At 39.6% G+C, this 17,029-nt stretch overlaps 1 protein-coding gene across 5 annotated transcripts in view; it reads right to left on the bottom strand.

Moving 5' to 3' along the window:
* gria4b (glutamate receptor, ionotropic, AMPA 4b) overlaps nt 1-15,185 on the bottom strand; it is a 76,850-nt gene extending 61,665 nt beyond the window's left edge. For 2 of the 5 annotated variants that reach the window (XM_008333044.3, XM_008333045.3), the window contains exons 1-2: nt 13,854-15,059; nt 9,209-9,367 (exon numbers count right to left, since the gene is read on the bottom strand). In XM_008333044.3, the coding sequence (XP_008331266.1) occupies nt 9,209-9,367; nt 13,854-13,944 (250 nt within the window). In that variant the 5' untranslated portion in view covers nt 13,945-15,059. Of the gene's footprint in view, nt 1-9,208; nt 9,368-13,853 lie in introns of all 5 variants that reach the window. The other 3 variants (XR_003052847.1, XM_008333046.3, XM_008333048.3) reach the window with 3 other exon arrangements.
* Between the last annotated feature and the right edge of the window lie 1,844 nt (nt 15,186-17,029).

Genomic DNA, 17,029 nt, shown 5'->3' with positions numbered 1-17,029 from the left:
GAAATTTAACTCTGTTACACTATGTTGTGTAGTGAAATACAATGAAATGCTACCCAACACAATGCTACACTGGGTAATGATAGCAACACAAAGCTTGTTAGCACGATTATTTGTAGTTTAAATATTAACAGTTCATTTATTATTAAGAATGAAATTTGTAATAAATAAATCTCAGATGAAAAAAGAGAAATTAAACTATGCTACGCTATGCTATGCATTGAAACACAATGTAATGCTACAGGAGGCAACAATAGCAACAGAATGCTACCCAACACTTAACTTTATAGCATTATCGTAACTGTACTAAGCTACACTAAACTAAAAATCAAACTAAACTAAACTCTCCTGTAAAGTCAATTAATTTATAGCTTGAGAAATGTTTCTGATCAAGATTAAATAAAGAATGGAGTGTTTAACAAACCTTAATAGGCTTTATGAACTATATTAAAAATATTACTTAATATTAAAAATATTACTCTTTAGTTATTTTAACTAAACAGAAATGAATTCCCTTTTTTATTTTAACTAAACAGAAATGAATTCCGGTTCTCTCTTTCGTCTCCTCTCTTTAGAAGCTGACAACAAACACTCTGCAGCAGCTGTTCAATTCACTTTCTGCCTCTTTCTTCCTTTGCTGTTGAGGCCTCGTGACCCCAAAGATGTTCATTCACAGTAAATGTAACTTTGTCCTTTGTAAGAATATTAAAAGAGCTCTTCTTCTGAGACGGAGGCAGAAACTGAGAGTCGGGGGTCAAACGTTCATTTTAATAACAAAGTTATAAGACTTTGCGTTTGCTCCTTTGTCTCTAACTCCTTTGTGTCTTTCATCCTACTGTAAGTGATTTTCATACTGAAGCCATTTACTTCATCTACAAACCAAAAGTAAGTGTGAACCACTAGTATGGCCGCAGCAGCAGCAGAAAGCAATTCTCTTCAGTCTGTGGGTTTTTCATCAGTGTTAATGTTGTGTGAACAATGTTGGTGTTTGGCAGTGACTGATGCGGTGGTTTGAAGGTCACGGTGGGCTTTTTATGGGGCCATTTTGTTCATTTGCTGTCAATTCTACCAATTTATTTAGAAGAACAATGAGAAGTGTAAATGGTGTGTTGTGTTCTTGTTCAGGTTGGATCCAAGCTTCTCTGTCGAGGCATTTGAAGATGAATTAAATGTAACTGTAGCTTTCTTCAGATATTCTTGATATCCCTGCAACTTTGTGTTTGATACTTCAGTATAATGTGGCAGTGAAATCAAAACATGAGAAAATATAGTTTGGTCCAAACTTGGTCCCATTGCTTTAGTGTTGCCTTTGAATTTAATTTTCTTATTTTCATTTATTTTAATATGTGCTGTATTTGTGCCGTTAGGTGTATTTTACTTTTTTTTATATTCTATATATACCTTTTCAAGAGATTCTGGAAGAGTATTTCTCAGCTGGTTTTATTTATTTACAGCCTCATCTTACATATGACCAACAGATCTTATACAATATTCACCTACTAGTTAAAAAGGATGTTTTTCTCTCACTCTCAACTCCAAAACCAAATGGACACTCAAAGATGCTAAACCAATGATACTGCCAGTTCTCATTTGTAGAAAATCCATGAGAACATCCTCAGACCCTAAAATAGATTTTCTAATTGAGAAGGCGGGGGTTGGGCGGGGGATGAGGGGTGTGATGCTGCCTAACGGAGCCAAGGGCTTATAAATGTCCCACTCCCTGCCTGCAGAGTGACGCAGCAGTGACTACGACGTGCCTCCACGGCCTCGTGACACACTTCAGTGAACAAACAGCAGAGCAATTCACACACGTTGTTGGAAACAACAGAAATGTTTGACATGCCGTTGACAAAAACGACGTCAGCGTGTTGTTTGCTGACTATGATTAATTTCTGTTTAGGGTTTGGAAGATTGAACATTTGCTCTGTGTGCTACAGCAGAGTGGTGTTTTTTCCTCAGTCCACGAAGCGTCTTGTTAAAGATTTTGATATCTCAATGTTTACACCGGGACAATATTTAGCCTCTGGTTAAGTTTCTGTAGAGAATGTGTTGGGAGCTGTATATCTGACAAGACAATTGATGCTCTTCATACCCAAATATTTTGTGTTTGTTAAAAAACATTTTAAACACACTCTACAATAAAAGGGCAAAAACAACAACAATGAAAAACAAAAATCAGCATTTTTTTTTAGATTTATATCCTAATACTGTAATGTCTACAATGTCATTAAAATGACATCTTTGAACAAACAGATTTGATTAACTGCGATGAAATACTGCTGGTGTTTTCTTCATGAAGACGTTTCCTAGACCGGTCTGTAGCAGGATATTAGTATGTGCATTAGAGCGTGTTCACAATAATTAACCGTAATGGCCTCTTGACACAGACACAATCCAGAAAAAAATAAATAAATAAATAAAAATTCAGTTCTTCTTGTGTATTTCTCTGCTCTGACCAGACGTGTGTGACCTCAGCTAACACTGCAAAACTCATAAATACTAACCTTAGGTCCAGGAAAAAGGAGACAAACAGAGGTTGAACGAGTAGTAAATGAGGAGTACTCAACTGGCCGGAATACATGAAGTATTTATACAGTATATAAGTACCTGAAATTCTTACTTGTGCTTTCAATGACAGAAACCGAGTGAGCTGACCGTGTTCAGTGTGTTGACGTGACACTGGAGAAAAATGAATTATTGTGTTAAAATAAAACTGGGCGAGGGGAGGCTGTGGCTGTTCAGTTGGTTAAAGCTAACGATACAGATTTCATGGTACGGCGTCAAATTTACCAAAGTAGCCAAGCCTTGTCTACACTACAGTAGTGAACAAACTTATTTCACAATTAATTACACTGTGGTTTCAGAGCTGGCTAGATGCTGTCACTGCTAAGCTAACAGCTAAGTCACTTCTCTGTGTCTCTGTGTATTTCACAGTACTTTTACTAATTTACATAAAGTGATGAACATCCCAGTGTACTGGGAAACAACCAGTAGACCAACCAAGCCAAGTACTAGTACAAGTATAACAGATGTTTCACTGTAAATAAGAATACAACACTGTACTGTAAACAGATGCAAACAGTTTTTCAGGGATTAAAGTGACATCATGAGACCAAAACCCTGTGTGTTTAATTTTTACTTTTAGAAAAAAAAGTCATTAAGATGGCTGGATAAGAGTAAATTAAACTGAGTGGGAAAGGCGAAGGTTTTTGATGCAGTGAACAACATAATGACGACAAAGTTCGAAATAGGATATTGAATAAATTTACCTGTGGGCGACAAAGGGGGAGCAGGCGACGGAGTGTGAGGGAACGTTGTGGTACGAAGACTCGTACTCACTTCATTATGAACTCTAAATTAAATGGATATTTAGACAGACTCTTACCACTATCGCGTCGGAAATAAACTGAAAAACTAATCAATATGGCCTCCCAGCCATTCAGCGGCGGCGGTTCCTCTGTGCACGAGTTAACCTTCTTCATCTACAGTCCCATTCATCCAGCTGATCTCCATTTTCGGTCTCATGGTAACCAGACAATGGTTTGAAAAGACGTGTGGGGGTGTAGGGAGGTTGCAAGGGGTTAATTTGACCTCGTACACATCGCCCCTGCCTCTGCATTCGTCGAAACAGTGACACCTTAATCTGCATGGAGTCATTAATATTCAAGGTGGCACCCTGACTCACTCCAGATCCTGATAGGAGCAGCATGTGCTCTTATATGCACCCTTGCCGCATAGGAGGCTCAACATTTTGCTGCTCACACAAAAAAAAACACAGGCCTTGCTTGTCTGTCCTTGAGTAGGAAAAAGCTCTGCCATTTGTGTGTTACGAGTGCTTCTGTGTGTGTGTGTGTGTGTGTGTGTGTCCATGGCCGAGGGTGCACACATATAATCTTGCTGGGCTGCACGTTAGCCCCATTTAAGTCTATTATCTCTCCCTCTACGGGCCCCATTCAAAGGGGCTCTTTGCTCTGTAGTGCTGCCCATTAAATGGCTGCCCCGTGCCCCTCATTTGTCTGAGGATTCTTCTCAAGCCTGAGTGAAAATTTACAGGCCTTTTGGCGATGCATATACTTCAATATGTGTGTAATGGCTGGTGTTGGGAGAAAAAAGGATGGGGAAAAAGAAAGAGGCGGAGGGAGCTGCTAATGAGAGATTAATGTGGCGAAGCAGGGAGGAAGATGGAGGGTGTTGGGGTGAGGAGATGTGGAGAAGTAAAAGAAAGAGGAGGCTATGAAGTAGAGAAATGGTATTTCATTATTTCCTTTTTTTCCCTCACACAAAGGGTTTCATCTGTGCAGTAAAATGTAAACATGAAGGTAGCTAACCCTGCTCTTGTAGTTCACTTCCAGATATTTTCAATTTTGCATCAGGGGTGAAAAATGACTTTCCTTCACTTTATCTGCACTTATAAAAACATGCCCAGTGATTCACAGCCCTGAAAAGACATTGTAGCCACCTTTGTGGACCACATTTTCTGTGGCAGACAAAACGCAAGGACAAACAACAAAAGACAGCTGCAGAGTCCTGTGCCCTTCCAGTCACAGGCAGCAGGGTCACAACTGTGCACCTGTCAAAATAAATGTCAGTGTTTTTTTTAACCTCCATCGAGGAAAAGATGTTACTTTATAGTATGTAGTTTAAATGCTGGTCCTCCTATTGTCATTAAATATTTTTGAAAAAAAGATAGCTGACTGGGGTAAATTAGTTGGTAATAGCTTTCTCCAACAGATACATACAGTAGATAAAATTAATTTTAAAAAAAAATCACTTTTACTCCTGACTTTGAAAGAAATATAATATTTGCAAAAAAAAAATAAAAAAAATCTGAAAGTGTGTTGGTTCGTCTTTAAAAAATCTGAAAGTGTGTTGGTTCGTCTTGCTTGCTAACAACTCAATGACTTTTGTGACAGGTAAATGTGCTGTGAAAGGGTTGACAGTTAAAGAGTGGTAAGTAAAAGTCATTATACCTTAAGACTTTTGATTCAATCTTAGATGAAACTAATGCTTTTTAATAGAGTCTGTAAAAAACACAGATTTGATTGAGGTTTTTTTCTTCCTTTTTTCATATCTAGTAGTGAAAAAAAAAAAAATTCCAAACATCACACTGTCGTCAGCTTTGCACTCAATCCCTTGGATTTCCACCAGCACATTTGATGATTCTCCCCATGTACACAAGTTGTCATCAGAACCGTACTTATTGACTTTCAGTCTGCGTTCCCAGAGGACACATCCGAACAAATGTTTGAGAAGCCCTTCAAGTTCAAACACACACCCACTCCAAAGAGTCCGATTCTGACTGTAGTGGGTGTGTGCACATCACCACCAATGGCACCTTGACAGCAAAGACAGAGATTCATGGAACCATCATCACACCGGCTCAGTGTTTCATAATAAACAAGGCCGTCTGTCACTCTGGCTATTTCACTGTCCTGGCTCTTCCCAACATACAACACACAGGGATTCTCTTTCTTTTCAATTTACTAAATTAATTTAGAGAAAGGTCTGCCCAAGAATCAAGAGACATGTTAACAATCTGCTGCATACAGAGTACATTCCACCCTCCAACAGGTAAACACACCTATGTGATGTTCCCCCCACTGTGTCAACATAATGACCTTTTTTAAACTGCAGAGGTCAAATGCAGCAAAACATGTCAGGCCATTATAATTATATGGAAAATATGTAGGCAAATCCTCTGATGTTAGTCTATTTAACAAAAATGTTAAGAAGTAAGTTTGTTTTTTAGGGAGTGTAGCAGGTTAGTGTTACTTTCTTGGCGGATTTTTAGGCAAATCCTCTGATGTTAGGGAGTGTAGGAGGTTAGTGTTACTTTCTTGGCGGATTTTCACCGAAAGTTGGAGCTTACATACAATTACATATTACATATCACAACATATGTAGGAAAACAGAACCTGGCCGGGAAACTAACGCTTTTACGTGGGTTGTATACCGAGGTATTAATACCAAGTACTGTTCTCTCATAACCTAATTGATGCTGATACACGAGACCACTGTGTGAACTAATAATGGGGTCTTTGAAAGTCATGAGATAACCCACAAGACCATTCTTTTTAATTACAGCCATTTTACAGCAGCGCCCCCTTGTGATTAATTAATAGCCATATTGTTAAAAGGGAGGGTTTATCAGAGAGGCAGGACCACAGAACGATAGTCAACGAAACTGGGAACATACAGAAACATTTTCCTCACACACATCTAGTATTCCCATCAGCCATCTTGACAGACAGGGAATGGTCTAATCGTTTTTTACAAATGACTTTCTCCTCTCATCTGTCCTCCGCCTAAATGTAGACCAATGACTTTAAACATCACACGGCAGCACTGCTGATTCATAACCATTATCCCTGGGCCTTTGATAACGTACAGACACAGGCACCCCGAGAAGGAAAAATGACAAAAGACACAGGGAATGGTGAAGAGTGGGGGGAGGATTGGAGCGAGAACGAGCGATGAAGTTCGATCTTAGATTTCCCGCTGGCCCTGAGCTATCAGAGCCATTGATTGGCTCATGTAATACTGCTCTGATTTGGCTCAGCCAATCAATGGGCTGCAATCTCGCTTCCTGTGACTCTGCAGCCATTAGACTAGTGGGGGAAAATCCTATCGTTTGGTGTTTTTTTTTCTGATTTTTGCAGTTTTTAAACCGACTAGTATCTCAACAAAGGCATTAACTCATATCTGAGAAAACGTATTCTTGAAATCATAAGAACATTTTAAATTCATGTTCATGCTTTTGTTTGCACAGCAGCTATAAGATAATCTATAGAAACACTATAATTTACTCTACCTTGGTTTTGATAACTAATCATTTGTTCTATTTTTGTGGTCATAACCTACTTTTCCATCTTTCCCCTACATTATTCTATCTGCTGCAGCCGCTACTCATTTCCCCTCCGCACGGATCAATATGGCTTCATCTACTGTAACTTCATCTTGGGGGTCATTTTAACTGAAAAATGTCAACAAACTCAGACACAGCCATTTTGGTTTTTAAAGCACTTGAGAAGAATGTTGGATTTCCACGTTTCTGGTTTCATCTACTATAGCTACGAAAAGAAAAATCTGCCTTTTAAAAAATGTGATGAAGAAGTCACTAAGAATGTCACCAGACGTGATTCATCAAAGACAGATTTAGTGGATAGGAATACAATGATGGACGTGTGGGCTGGGATTATAATTCAGAGGATTGTTAGCAGTAGCAACAAAACCAAGGAAGTCAAACACTAGTCACTAAACCATAAACTAAACCATAAACTACAAATGTGTTTTTCTTTCCTCCATATGGAATACAACCAGCGGTGACAATGTGGAATTTAAATATCAAGATGCTTTTTAACCAAAAACAAAATGAAGAGTTATCCGAACATAGCTAGCCACAAAACATGTCGTAAAGCCCCGAGCCGGCCAAACATAATTCTGAGAAAGACTGAAGTAATAATAATAATGTAAAAATTATATTTTGCAACCCAGGTCTGAGCTCTAGGCTTTGGACACGACTGGTTTACACCATGTGAAATCAAATGACATCAAAGGTCATTTCTACCACTCAAAATCACCGTGTTTATATTTGTTCTTTAGTTTCATTTTAGGTTGTGTGTGCATTCAGGTGTGCGCTGCACAATGATATGGCTTTGATCGATTGCAGAGAATGTCAGCCCCGAGATCCGGTTGGATTTAAAAGGTCAAGGTTAGATTTGAGGAGGGGTAAAAGCAAGATTTAGACGCAAGACGTAAAGTGTCCTAATCTGAAGCAATAAAGACAAAATCTCAATCCTTCACTAGTGAACACACACATACACGCACACACACAGACATGATTACTAAGCAAACACAACAGCACTTCATTCTCTGCTTAATTTAGCTATTGATTTTTCAAACACCAGATCACACTATAGATAGCAGAAGACATCAGGCTGCAGGGTTTTATGGTCTTTACCTTCACCCGCCCCCTCACTGTTCACACACACACTCACACTCAAGTGCAAATGCACATGAGGGACACACACTTCTCAAGGGTGATAACTGAAATCACTGTCCTCTTCTGTTAGGAGTCCTGACACTGTCAGTGTGTATAATTTGCCCCAATCAGATGTGAAGCAGTGGACGCTCATAGACTTTGTTGTACTGAATGGTGCCATAAGCACACACACACACACACACACACACACAACATAAGCCACAAATCAAACCCACAATATCAGTTACTGCAGACGATGCTCATTATATCACGCAATCAAATTCTCAAGCCTCTACAGCAGTCGCCGAATGTTCACTCTTTAAGGGAAAACCCTGTTACTGGCACTTTGTGAACCGCTGTGTTTTCATATTGCTACAACCTGGAGGCAACAAAACAGTACAATCTCAGAAGACAACAAACCCAACCAGTGAACTATGGCAGCAAGACAATGTTTTAATCAAATTATCTTTGCTACGGATAAGAAAAGAAAGACAATGTTGAATTAATTCTCATTACAGAGGACGGCTGTGTGCTGCAGAAAAGAATCCGCCAAAATAAGGGCAAAATTTAGATTATTTAAGCATGATTCACCCATGAGTGACCAAAAAAAAATGAACCGTTTTTGTTTTTTCAATGGCAGTCTGTGTGGCTAGTTTTATATGGGGAAAAAATATAAAAAACAACTGAGAGGCAGTTTAACGTCAGTTTTATATGGGGTAAAAATATAAAAAACAACTGAGAGGCAGAGAGATGCCAGTGGTGCCACAACTGTCCTAGGAAAAATGGAGACTCACTGTTTGCTGAAGTCATTGAGATGCACTTAGCATCAGCAACTTTCTTTTGGTGTTGCCTTATTTCTGGAAGCCAATCGAGTATTTCACAGGATGAGCAGCTGCTAAATTATCAGACATAGTGGAAGCTACCGAAGACTGGTACGCAATTTAAAAACTTGGTGAATTCTCTAGAAGAAGATGTTAAGATGTTAAAATGTAAAACCCAAAATAGTCAATTTCCTGTTAGAGTCAAAAGACTTTTTTGCTCATAACAGACCCGAAACATAAACTTACACAATCGTCCACCAGTGGAAAAACTATTTGAAAATTAAAATGACCAAACCAAGTAGATATTATGAGATGTAAATTTACTCAATGTTTTATACTTTGAAAAACAGCCTATATGTGTTACCAAAAATAACATTCTTTTCAAAAAGGAACCGAAAAGATAACTTACAGGCGTTGGTGACGGCAAAGCTGTTGGCCGTTTCAATGTTGTCCACATGAGGGACCAGGTTGAAGGGGGCTTCAGAGGCGTTCGGGCTTGTGTTGTGTAGGAAGATCGCCAAACGAAAGGCTGTGTACTCCTGATCAGTGTTCCTGATGAACAGACCACCTGGAGAACAAGGCAGAGACACAGAGCTCAGGAAATGAGCATGACGAAAACCAGGGCAAAAGCAAACCTCACATTTACGACAGATATTTAAAAATCACAAGCGGAAATGTCCCATTCAGTCAAAATGAGAGGTAAGGATTGCATTGATTGATATTAAAAGCGCCGACTGAAACCCAGTGTTATAGCCCACATTTTTCTGGAGTGAGTAATTGTCTTTTTACATTTTAATGAGGCAGCACTGAGAGTGAGAAATGAAATACAGTACATCATCCTCCAGGAGGACTTCAAACTCTGAATCCCAGCCAAATTCCAACTGAGAATCCCCTGCTGAGGACCTCCTGCAGTACCCCCTGAGGGGTTGGAGTAAAGAAGTGAAAGTGAATCAAAGAGGAAAATAAGTTTTCTGTCAGCATCTGTGGAAAAAAGTCCTACATTACAGAGTTTTTGCTGATGTGCATCAAATACTTTACTGTGTGAACACCTTAAAGGACTCCCTGGGAAAACTGCAACTATAGAACATGTTGAGCTAGCTCTACCCATCATAATCATTAACTTTACATCTTTACTCTTTACATTTTCAACTCTTTCAATAAGATTGTGGTCTTGGTCGATGAGTTTAAGAAAACAACCTCCTACCTAGAAGAAAAGGGAAAATAGAGCAGAAAAGATGATGGGAAGCTCAATTAGCCAATCAGTTGTTTTTTCTTTTTTTTTCTTTTACAACCTAGTTCAGTTATGATTAGTCTCAAAGCACCTCATCAGGAAAAATGTTGAAATATTAATTTTTCGAGCAAAAACAAAAGAGGAAATAAATTGGCTTGTGTATATAAAATACCTTAAAACACAAATGTCAGGCTGTTGGACCACTGTTGTATTGCTTCCCACACAGTGTTAATGCCACAGTATAGGATCTCTGGCTCATTGAAGCTCAACAGAGTTTTATGGCGACAGAAGCTACAGCCTGTTTAACATACAAATCACCATTTACAAGGTAATGCAAGCGGCCAAATCCTGATGTATTTTTAACAGTTATCAACACAAGCTGCAGCTCCTTTATCAACTGTCCTCTGGATCATTTGACTTCTCACCTCTTGTTTTTTTTTCCTATTTCTTTTGGCCATCTCGGCACACAACTCCTCAAAGCTGCTCTCCGTTGTGCAAATGTCAGTCCGGGTTTGAAGTTAGAAGCAGTTAGTTTCACATTTTACAATCTGACTTAAGGCTACAGTTTTGTGATGGGAATGTGTGAATGTCATTTTAAGCAAAATGTCAGTGTATTTTTTAAGCTTGACCTCATTTAAATGGAAGCCTCACAACATTTAACTCTATTATGACCTTCTCCAAACAATGTCTACATTTTTCAAACAATGGGCTGTAGATTAATCATGATCAATCTTGATTCTAATTACGCAATTAATCATGATTAATTGAGATAAATCAAAGTATACACATTCAAGTACAGTCATCTCAGATTGGGCATTAGACCAAGTTTAGACATTGACTAAAATAATCTTCCAGAATAGTACTTGTAAGTTGTTAAAGGAATAGAGAAAGTTAAAGAACACAAATCAGTGAAGTGCTACTCATGTCCTTGGTCGCCCTGAAGACAGACACGCACCGTCATAATGTGTAAGATTACAAACTATTCTGTTTGTTTCTCCTTTCTGTTTATTCTTCTTCTACGACTAAATGAATAGGCGTCCAAAGGAGAGCGTGTTTACAGTTCCCCTGTTTGTGTACCCGTCTGCTCAGCAAACCTCCCGGTGATAATCAGTGTTGATTTTAGGAAGACAATTATAGGAGACGAATGAGTGTTTACTGGAGAGTCGTTGGTGTACTTTCTCAAAGAGCTGACGCAGCTCTAGAGTGGCTGCAACTCAAAACTATCAAAAGTGTTTGACAAAGTGCGGAAAAGGAGGAAACAAGGAAACGCTGACTTGAAGGGCGTTCTGTGGAGGTTATAATTTCAGGAGCAGTGGACAGAAGACACCTGCTTCACTCAAGGAGGGAGGTTCACTGCTTCGCCAACACACCTTTGTCAGGCTGGGATTCAAACTAGCAAAGTTTCGATAAGAAGTCCAATCCTTTAACCAAGCTTGGTGTCTTGGTGTTTTCAGCATGTCCCTGACTGACCCGAGACTGTGACCTCTGAGTGTCTTGCCGGAGGGTTCCAGGAGGATTTGAGTCCCACAATAATACAAAAGGATAAAGAAAAATCATTTGGAAAGCTTGTCGTTTCTCATCAGCCTTGCTGGCTGTGATGTGTCTGAACTAGGATTTGGGTGTCAGCAGGAGCTGCAAAAAACGATAAAGGCCAGGGGAAAGTCCCACAAATATGTTATGGTATTTATGGATTAACATGAAAAAAATATTTTGGGCTTTGGCTTTTACTGGAGTTCCAGAGACTTTAATAAAATACAATTATCGATTTTAATTGGATTGAATACCTTTTAGTGTCCAAGTAAAACACAGCAGAACAACAAAATTTGGTAATCTGCTCCAGTACATGTGTAATACCAACATAATGTGGCTAAAATAAGGGTTGATACAAATCAGACATGAAATAGTGGTAACTTACAGTTAATCAAAACAAACGATAGAATAACTTGAAACCAAAATAAAAGAAATGCAATATTTGGTAAAGACATAACTAATGACATAACTTAACTAACTAATGTTAACCTGGGATAGACAGGAAATATCAGAAATTAATAAAAGATAGCCATATCTGAAAGCCAAAGGACATATGGTTAACTGAAGTCACAGCAAAAGAGCCTATGCCAAAAAACATTAAGCATTATTGTCGAAAGTAATGAGATGTTTACTCCCTGTTGGATATGGGAGAGTAACTAAAGTTCACCTCACGCTTGTAACTAGCAAAATACTCCCCCTACTTGTTGCAATCGGCAGTCCAACCATTAGATGTCACCAAGTATAACACATTGGACCTTTTAAATCATACGAGTAAATCTGCCTGTTTTAACAGCAGTAAAATGAACCATTAATCTAACACCTTTATTAGAGGAGGCAGTGATGCTGTGAGGCTTGTGGGACTGTGACACTGGGTTTATTACCGGGCCAGGACCAGAGGTCTGCAGGAGCAGCCAGTCAATACACAGGCAGGCAAGCAGGCATGCTGCCAACACACACACACACACACAGTTCCCCTAATTCCTGATTCCAGCACAAAGGCCAAATTTGGCCAAGAAAAATTAAACCATAGCCATAGTTAGCCACAATCATCTGAAAACCCTGGGAAACTTTATATATATAAGTTAATTTGACTTTTATTTCAAGTTTAGCTCTAGAATACTTAAAATGCTGAATATATATATATATGTGTATATATATATATATAAACTATACACTATATATATGAACTAGATATAGTACTTATAGAGACACACACAGATGTGTCTTGACTGAGGGCACAGTAATAGTTGTAGTTGTTCTACCAGTGCTGCATTTTATTGACCTGTCTGATGTGTACACACAGTCCAGCTCAGTGCCGCCATGTTTAGATGCCAGTGATGCCACAGTAAACAGGGCTCATCTATACGTGTTCCATCAGCCATTAGCTTTAGAGATGTTGGTTCCCGATGGGGCTTTTTTTTATAAATCTGATCCTATTTTCTACAGGTGATGAAAATAAACACACAAGCGTCTGCAGCCCACATCTGTGTTCTGTCAGTATATGAGACCATGTCACTTCTGCCCCTAAACAATTTCATGTTTACAATTTAGTCATTGTGTAGTGCAAACCTAGATTTCCACACAAAGTTTTTGTTAATGATTGCAACTAAAAAAAGGACAAATCTGGATGAAAAGAATGAAAACTGAACAAATATTGAAATCCTCAAAAATTAATGTTTTCAGAATTATTATTTTGTACAAACAAATAATAATCAGGAGGTTGCAAAGTTTTACCAAGAGAATACTTTTAATTTGCTTTTATTTATTTTTCTTTAATTAATATTACTTTTTTCTTTTCTTTTTTTTTCTTTCAGCATGAATCTGATTTCAAACAGGGGTTGCCCTTTTTTCACCTGCCCCGAAAATTGTTTCCGCCCGCCCCTGCGCACACACACATACACACACACACACGTTGCTGCTCAGATCTGCTGCAGTGGCGGATTGCACCGGGGATATTCACTCTATAGCCTGCAGATAGAGCGCATTAGGTGCATGTATGTCTGTGTCAGAATGTGCATGTGCGGGTGCACGTTTGGGTGAGTTAAGGGTGAGGGGAAAAAACAACATGAGGATAAATTTGAAAAAAAAATTTTTTTTGCTGGAGAAAAACGAAAAAAAAATCAGTGCCCACTTTGTGAATGTGTCAGGACAGAGGCGGAAGCAGCAACAGACAGGACCGTCCGTGCACACGCACGTGCACGCACTCACACACTTCACCCCGACATCCATCCATGCATGAATCCATTCAGTTCTTTTTTGTTTGTTTGTTGTTTAAATGTTTAAATGTACTCACCGATCTGAACGCTGCTCGGGAAAGCTCCCATCGTCAGTGCCCAAAAGCCGGAGAATATCAACAGAAACCAGTCTACTGCAGAAATCCTCATTTTGTCTCGGTTATAAACTGATGAGAGACATCGAGCAGCTTTCAATAACACCGCGACATGACGGGCTCTCCAATAAAACAACAAAAAACCAAAGGGGTAAAAAGAAAAAACATGTGTGGAATTGTCCCTCAAATATCCATGCCTGTCTTCTGGATGCTCTTCCTCTCTCTCCCCCCTTGCTCTCCCTCAATCCCCTCTCTCAGATGGATGGACGGACGGATGTTACTCCTCCTGCAGTGCCGCTCTCGCTCGTTTGTTGCCGTCAAACTGCATCTGTGAGTCCGGGGCTGGAGGTTTTGCGCACAACCAACACCGGGTGAAGGCAGAGGAGGAGGAGCAGGGGAGAGAGTGAGTGAGTGGAGTAGAGTGAGAGATTGTGAGGGAGGGGTGGGAGAGAAGAGAGGAGGTGGACGAGGGGAGAAGGTGGGGTGCATTAACCAGCGGCGGCCAGTGCGTCTGGATGCGGCTGCCTCTCATATCAACACGGCAACAGTACAGCATGCGCTTTTACTTTTTTATAAACATATCTAACCAGAGCGGGACAAGAGCAACAAACTCACAGACAAGAGCAGGACACCTAGTGTTTTTCGGGCGGAGAATTCTGTGCTCTCCGAACACGCCGCACAGAGTGAAGAAGTTTGAAAACTCTTGCCTACGTGTGTCGGCCCGCCTTTCTGTAACCCTGTTTAACGCGACACAATAACAACAATGGCGGAGAGCATGCTACTTCCGGCCGTGCGGGAGAAGCTAATTCGGTTATTTGGTGTGCTACAGTTAGCTATCTCCGACTTTTCGTGCTTCTCTTAGTTTAGTTCTAGTATATATATATCGCAAGCTTTATACGCCAGTTAGAGGGTGGGTGGCATAGCGCCACATACTGTACAGGCATGGTATTTGTAGTACAGGGACGGAGTCGTATCAGCGGCCATGTTTAAAAAGCTGAATCTTCGCTGTGTTCGTGTAAAAATGCTCCATTGCCGGGGATCCATGGTCGTATTGCGTCAGAGCTGTATAAACAGCGTCATGAATGACCATAAAACCCACCAATCAAAAGAGACGTTGGCAGGAAAAGGCGTTCCCGCAACAGTTGGATTGTAGAGTAGGTTGTTGCTGGCCTTCATGGTTCTTGCTACTTAAAAACACAGTGTAAATAAAAACTGTGTATTTACCCTGTTGTATGTGACTCTTTTGAAGCAGAAACTATAATTTATATGAAATTGTTAGAACGTTATGGTTTTTCATTTCTGCTGTTTTGTTGTTTCAACTTTTTGGTGCAATTTAAAAACCAGAATTCCCCATCAAAATTACAACCTTGGGTAAAAAAAAATGCTAATGAAACTGAGTGATTTCTTCACATCTGAGACACAAAGCAGGGATTTTTATCTTGTTTGCTGTGTGTGTTTAAACAAGCCAGGTTATGTATCAAAGCTGCAGTGATTTCAACATATGTAAAACAAACAATCTGGCTCAAAGAAGGATCAACAAATATTTGATCAACAGAATAACAAAGCAATGATAAATGTTTCTGTATCTGAGGTTTGAAACACTGGCCTCAGAACTTCAGTCTGACCGAAATCAACAGAACATGTCGTCGTATTAAAGTGGTGGGAGCAGGTGGGAGAAAACCTGGGGAGGTTTGCTTTGGAGCAAAGAGGAAAAAAGGTCGACAGGAGCAAGACACAAAACGTGTGTGTAAACGACAGCGAGGGGAGTCGAAAGATGAAGATGCAAGGAGAGGTGATGGAGGTAAATGAGTTTAAATACCCAGGGTCAACCATCCAACAGTGAGATGGTCCATTGGGGCGCCCCCTGAAGGAAACAGCCTGAAACAAAGAAGTAAAAGTAATCGATGGAAATTAAGGCTGTTTTTCATGCCTGGATTAATCTGCTGTGGCCGTTGTCTTCCTTAGTCACATGTCTACCAGTGTTTCCTTAGACTAATAGACGCTCACCTTCTTAGCTGGAGTTAAGCGACCATGGATGGACAAGGTTAAGACCGATTAGTAAAGCCACTGAAGTTGAGCAGCTTGAGCTCGGGGTTAGAAGGAAGACTTAGATGGTTTCATGTGTTGAGGGAAAGGAAACTTCCCGAGTCTCATGTGTGAAGCCCCTGAAGTCTACTGGGAGTAATCAGGTCTCTAATTGTGTCTGCATTAATGATGGTCTTTATTTCTTTCTTCCAAAGTCTCTTCACATCCGTCTTCCCAGGAGAACAGCCCTTCAATCATCATCATCATCCTCTTCATCCCTCTGGGTCTTCAGTAGGGATGTTTGGTTTTCTCCTCAGGTCGTCCCTCATTCTGCCACAGGCATTTTCTGTACTTTTTTTTTTCTTACAGGCATACACTTCACCCCCACTCCCCTGACCCCCCTCCCCTCCCCCACTGATAAACTGGACTGATTTCCCATGGGCCTGAGGAGTTTCTATTATTTCTGGTTCATGCTGTCTGACAGTGCTGTCTGCACATTGTTGTTAGGAAATTGGTGAAAAAATAAATAAAATAAAAAAATAGTAAAAAACAGAACAAAACACTGATTTCTGAACCTGACTCTCAACTACAGCTGAAGTCACACCTGTTACATTGTACTGTAGTCAGTTTATGGTGAATGTAAGAGACTGTTTGAACAGTGAATGTTTTTGGCCATGAAAGGCTAGTTCAACTTTTATTTTTTAATTTTATATATATATATATATATATATAAATGTTTGTAACCCCTTCAAACTAACTCTCAAAGCTTTTAGTAGACACTAAATTGCACATCATGCTAATTAATTACAGCATAGGTGTGAATGTGTTCTCAGGCGTTTTTAAATATCAGATTTATGACTGCATGAAAAATGTGTAGCTACAGCAAACTTATTTTGTATGTATTTTATGAACGCCTAATGTGTTTGTTATATCCAATAATATTTTTAATCTGTGCTCCAGGTGAGTGTTCTTAGCTTCACTAGGCTCTTTTAGGGACATTTAAAAAAATATAACAATCTTGTGTGAATGTTTCAACATCATAGTAAATTTAAAAGGCTGACAATTTGTCAGTGAAATAATCAATGCCTCCTTGTCCTTTTAGAAACAAAAAACCT

The sequence above is a fragment of the Cynoglossus semilaevis genome, chromosome 19, assembly GCF_000523025.1.
Source record: "Cynoglossus semilaevis isolate Cse_v1.0 chromosome 19, Cse_v1.0, whole genome shotgun sequence".
NCBI lineage: Eukaryota > Metazoa > Chordata > Actinopteri > Pleuronectiformes > Cynoglossidae > Cynoglossus > Cynoglossus semilaevis.
The sequence above is the reverse complement of the archived record's forward strand: the minus strand, read 5'-3'. Positions and strand labels throughout refer to the sequence as shown.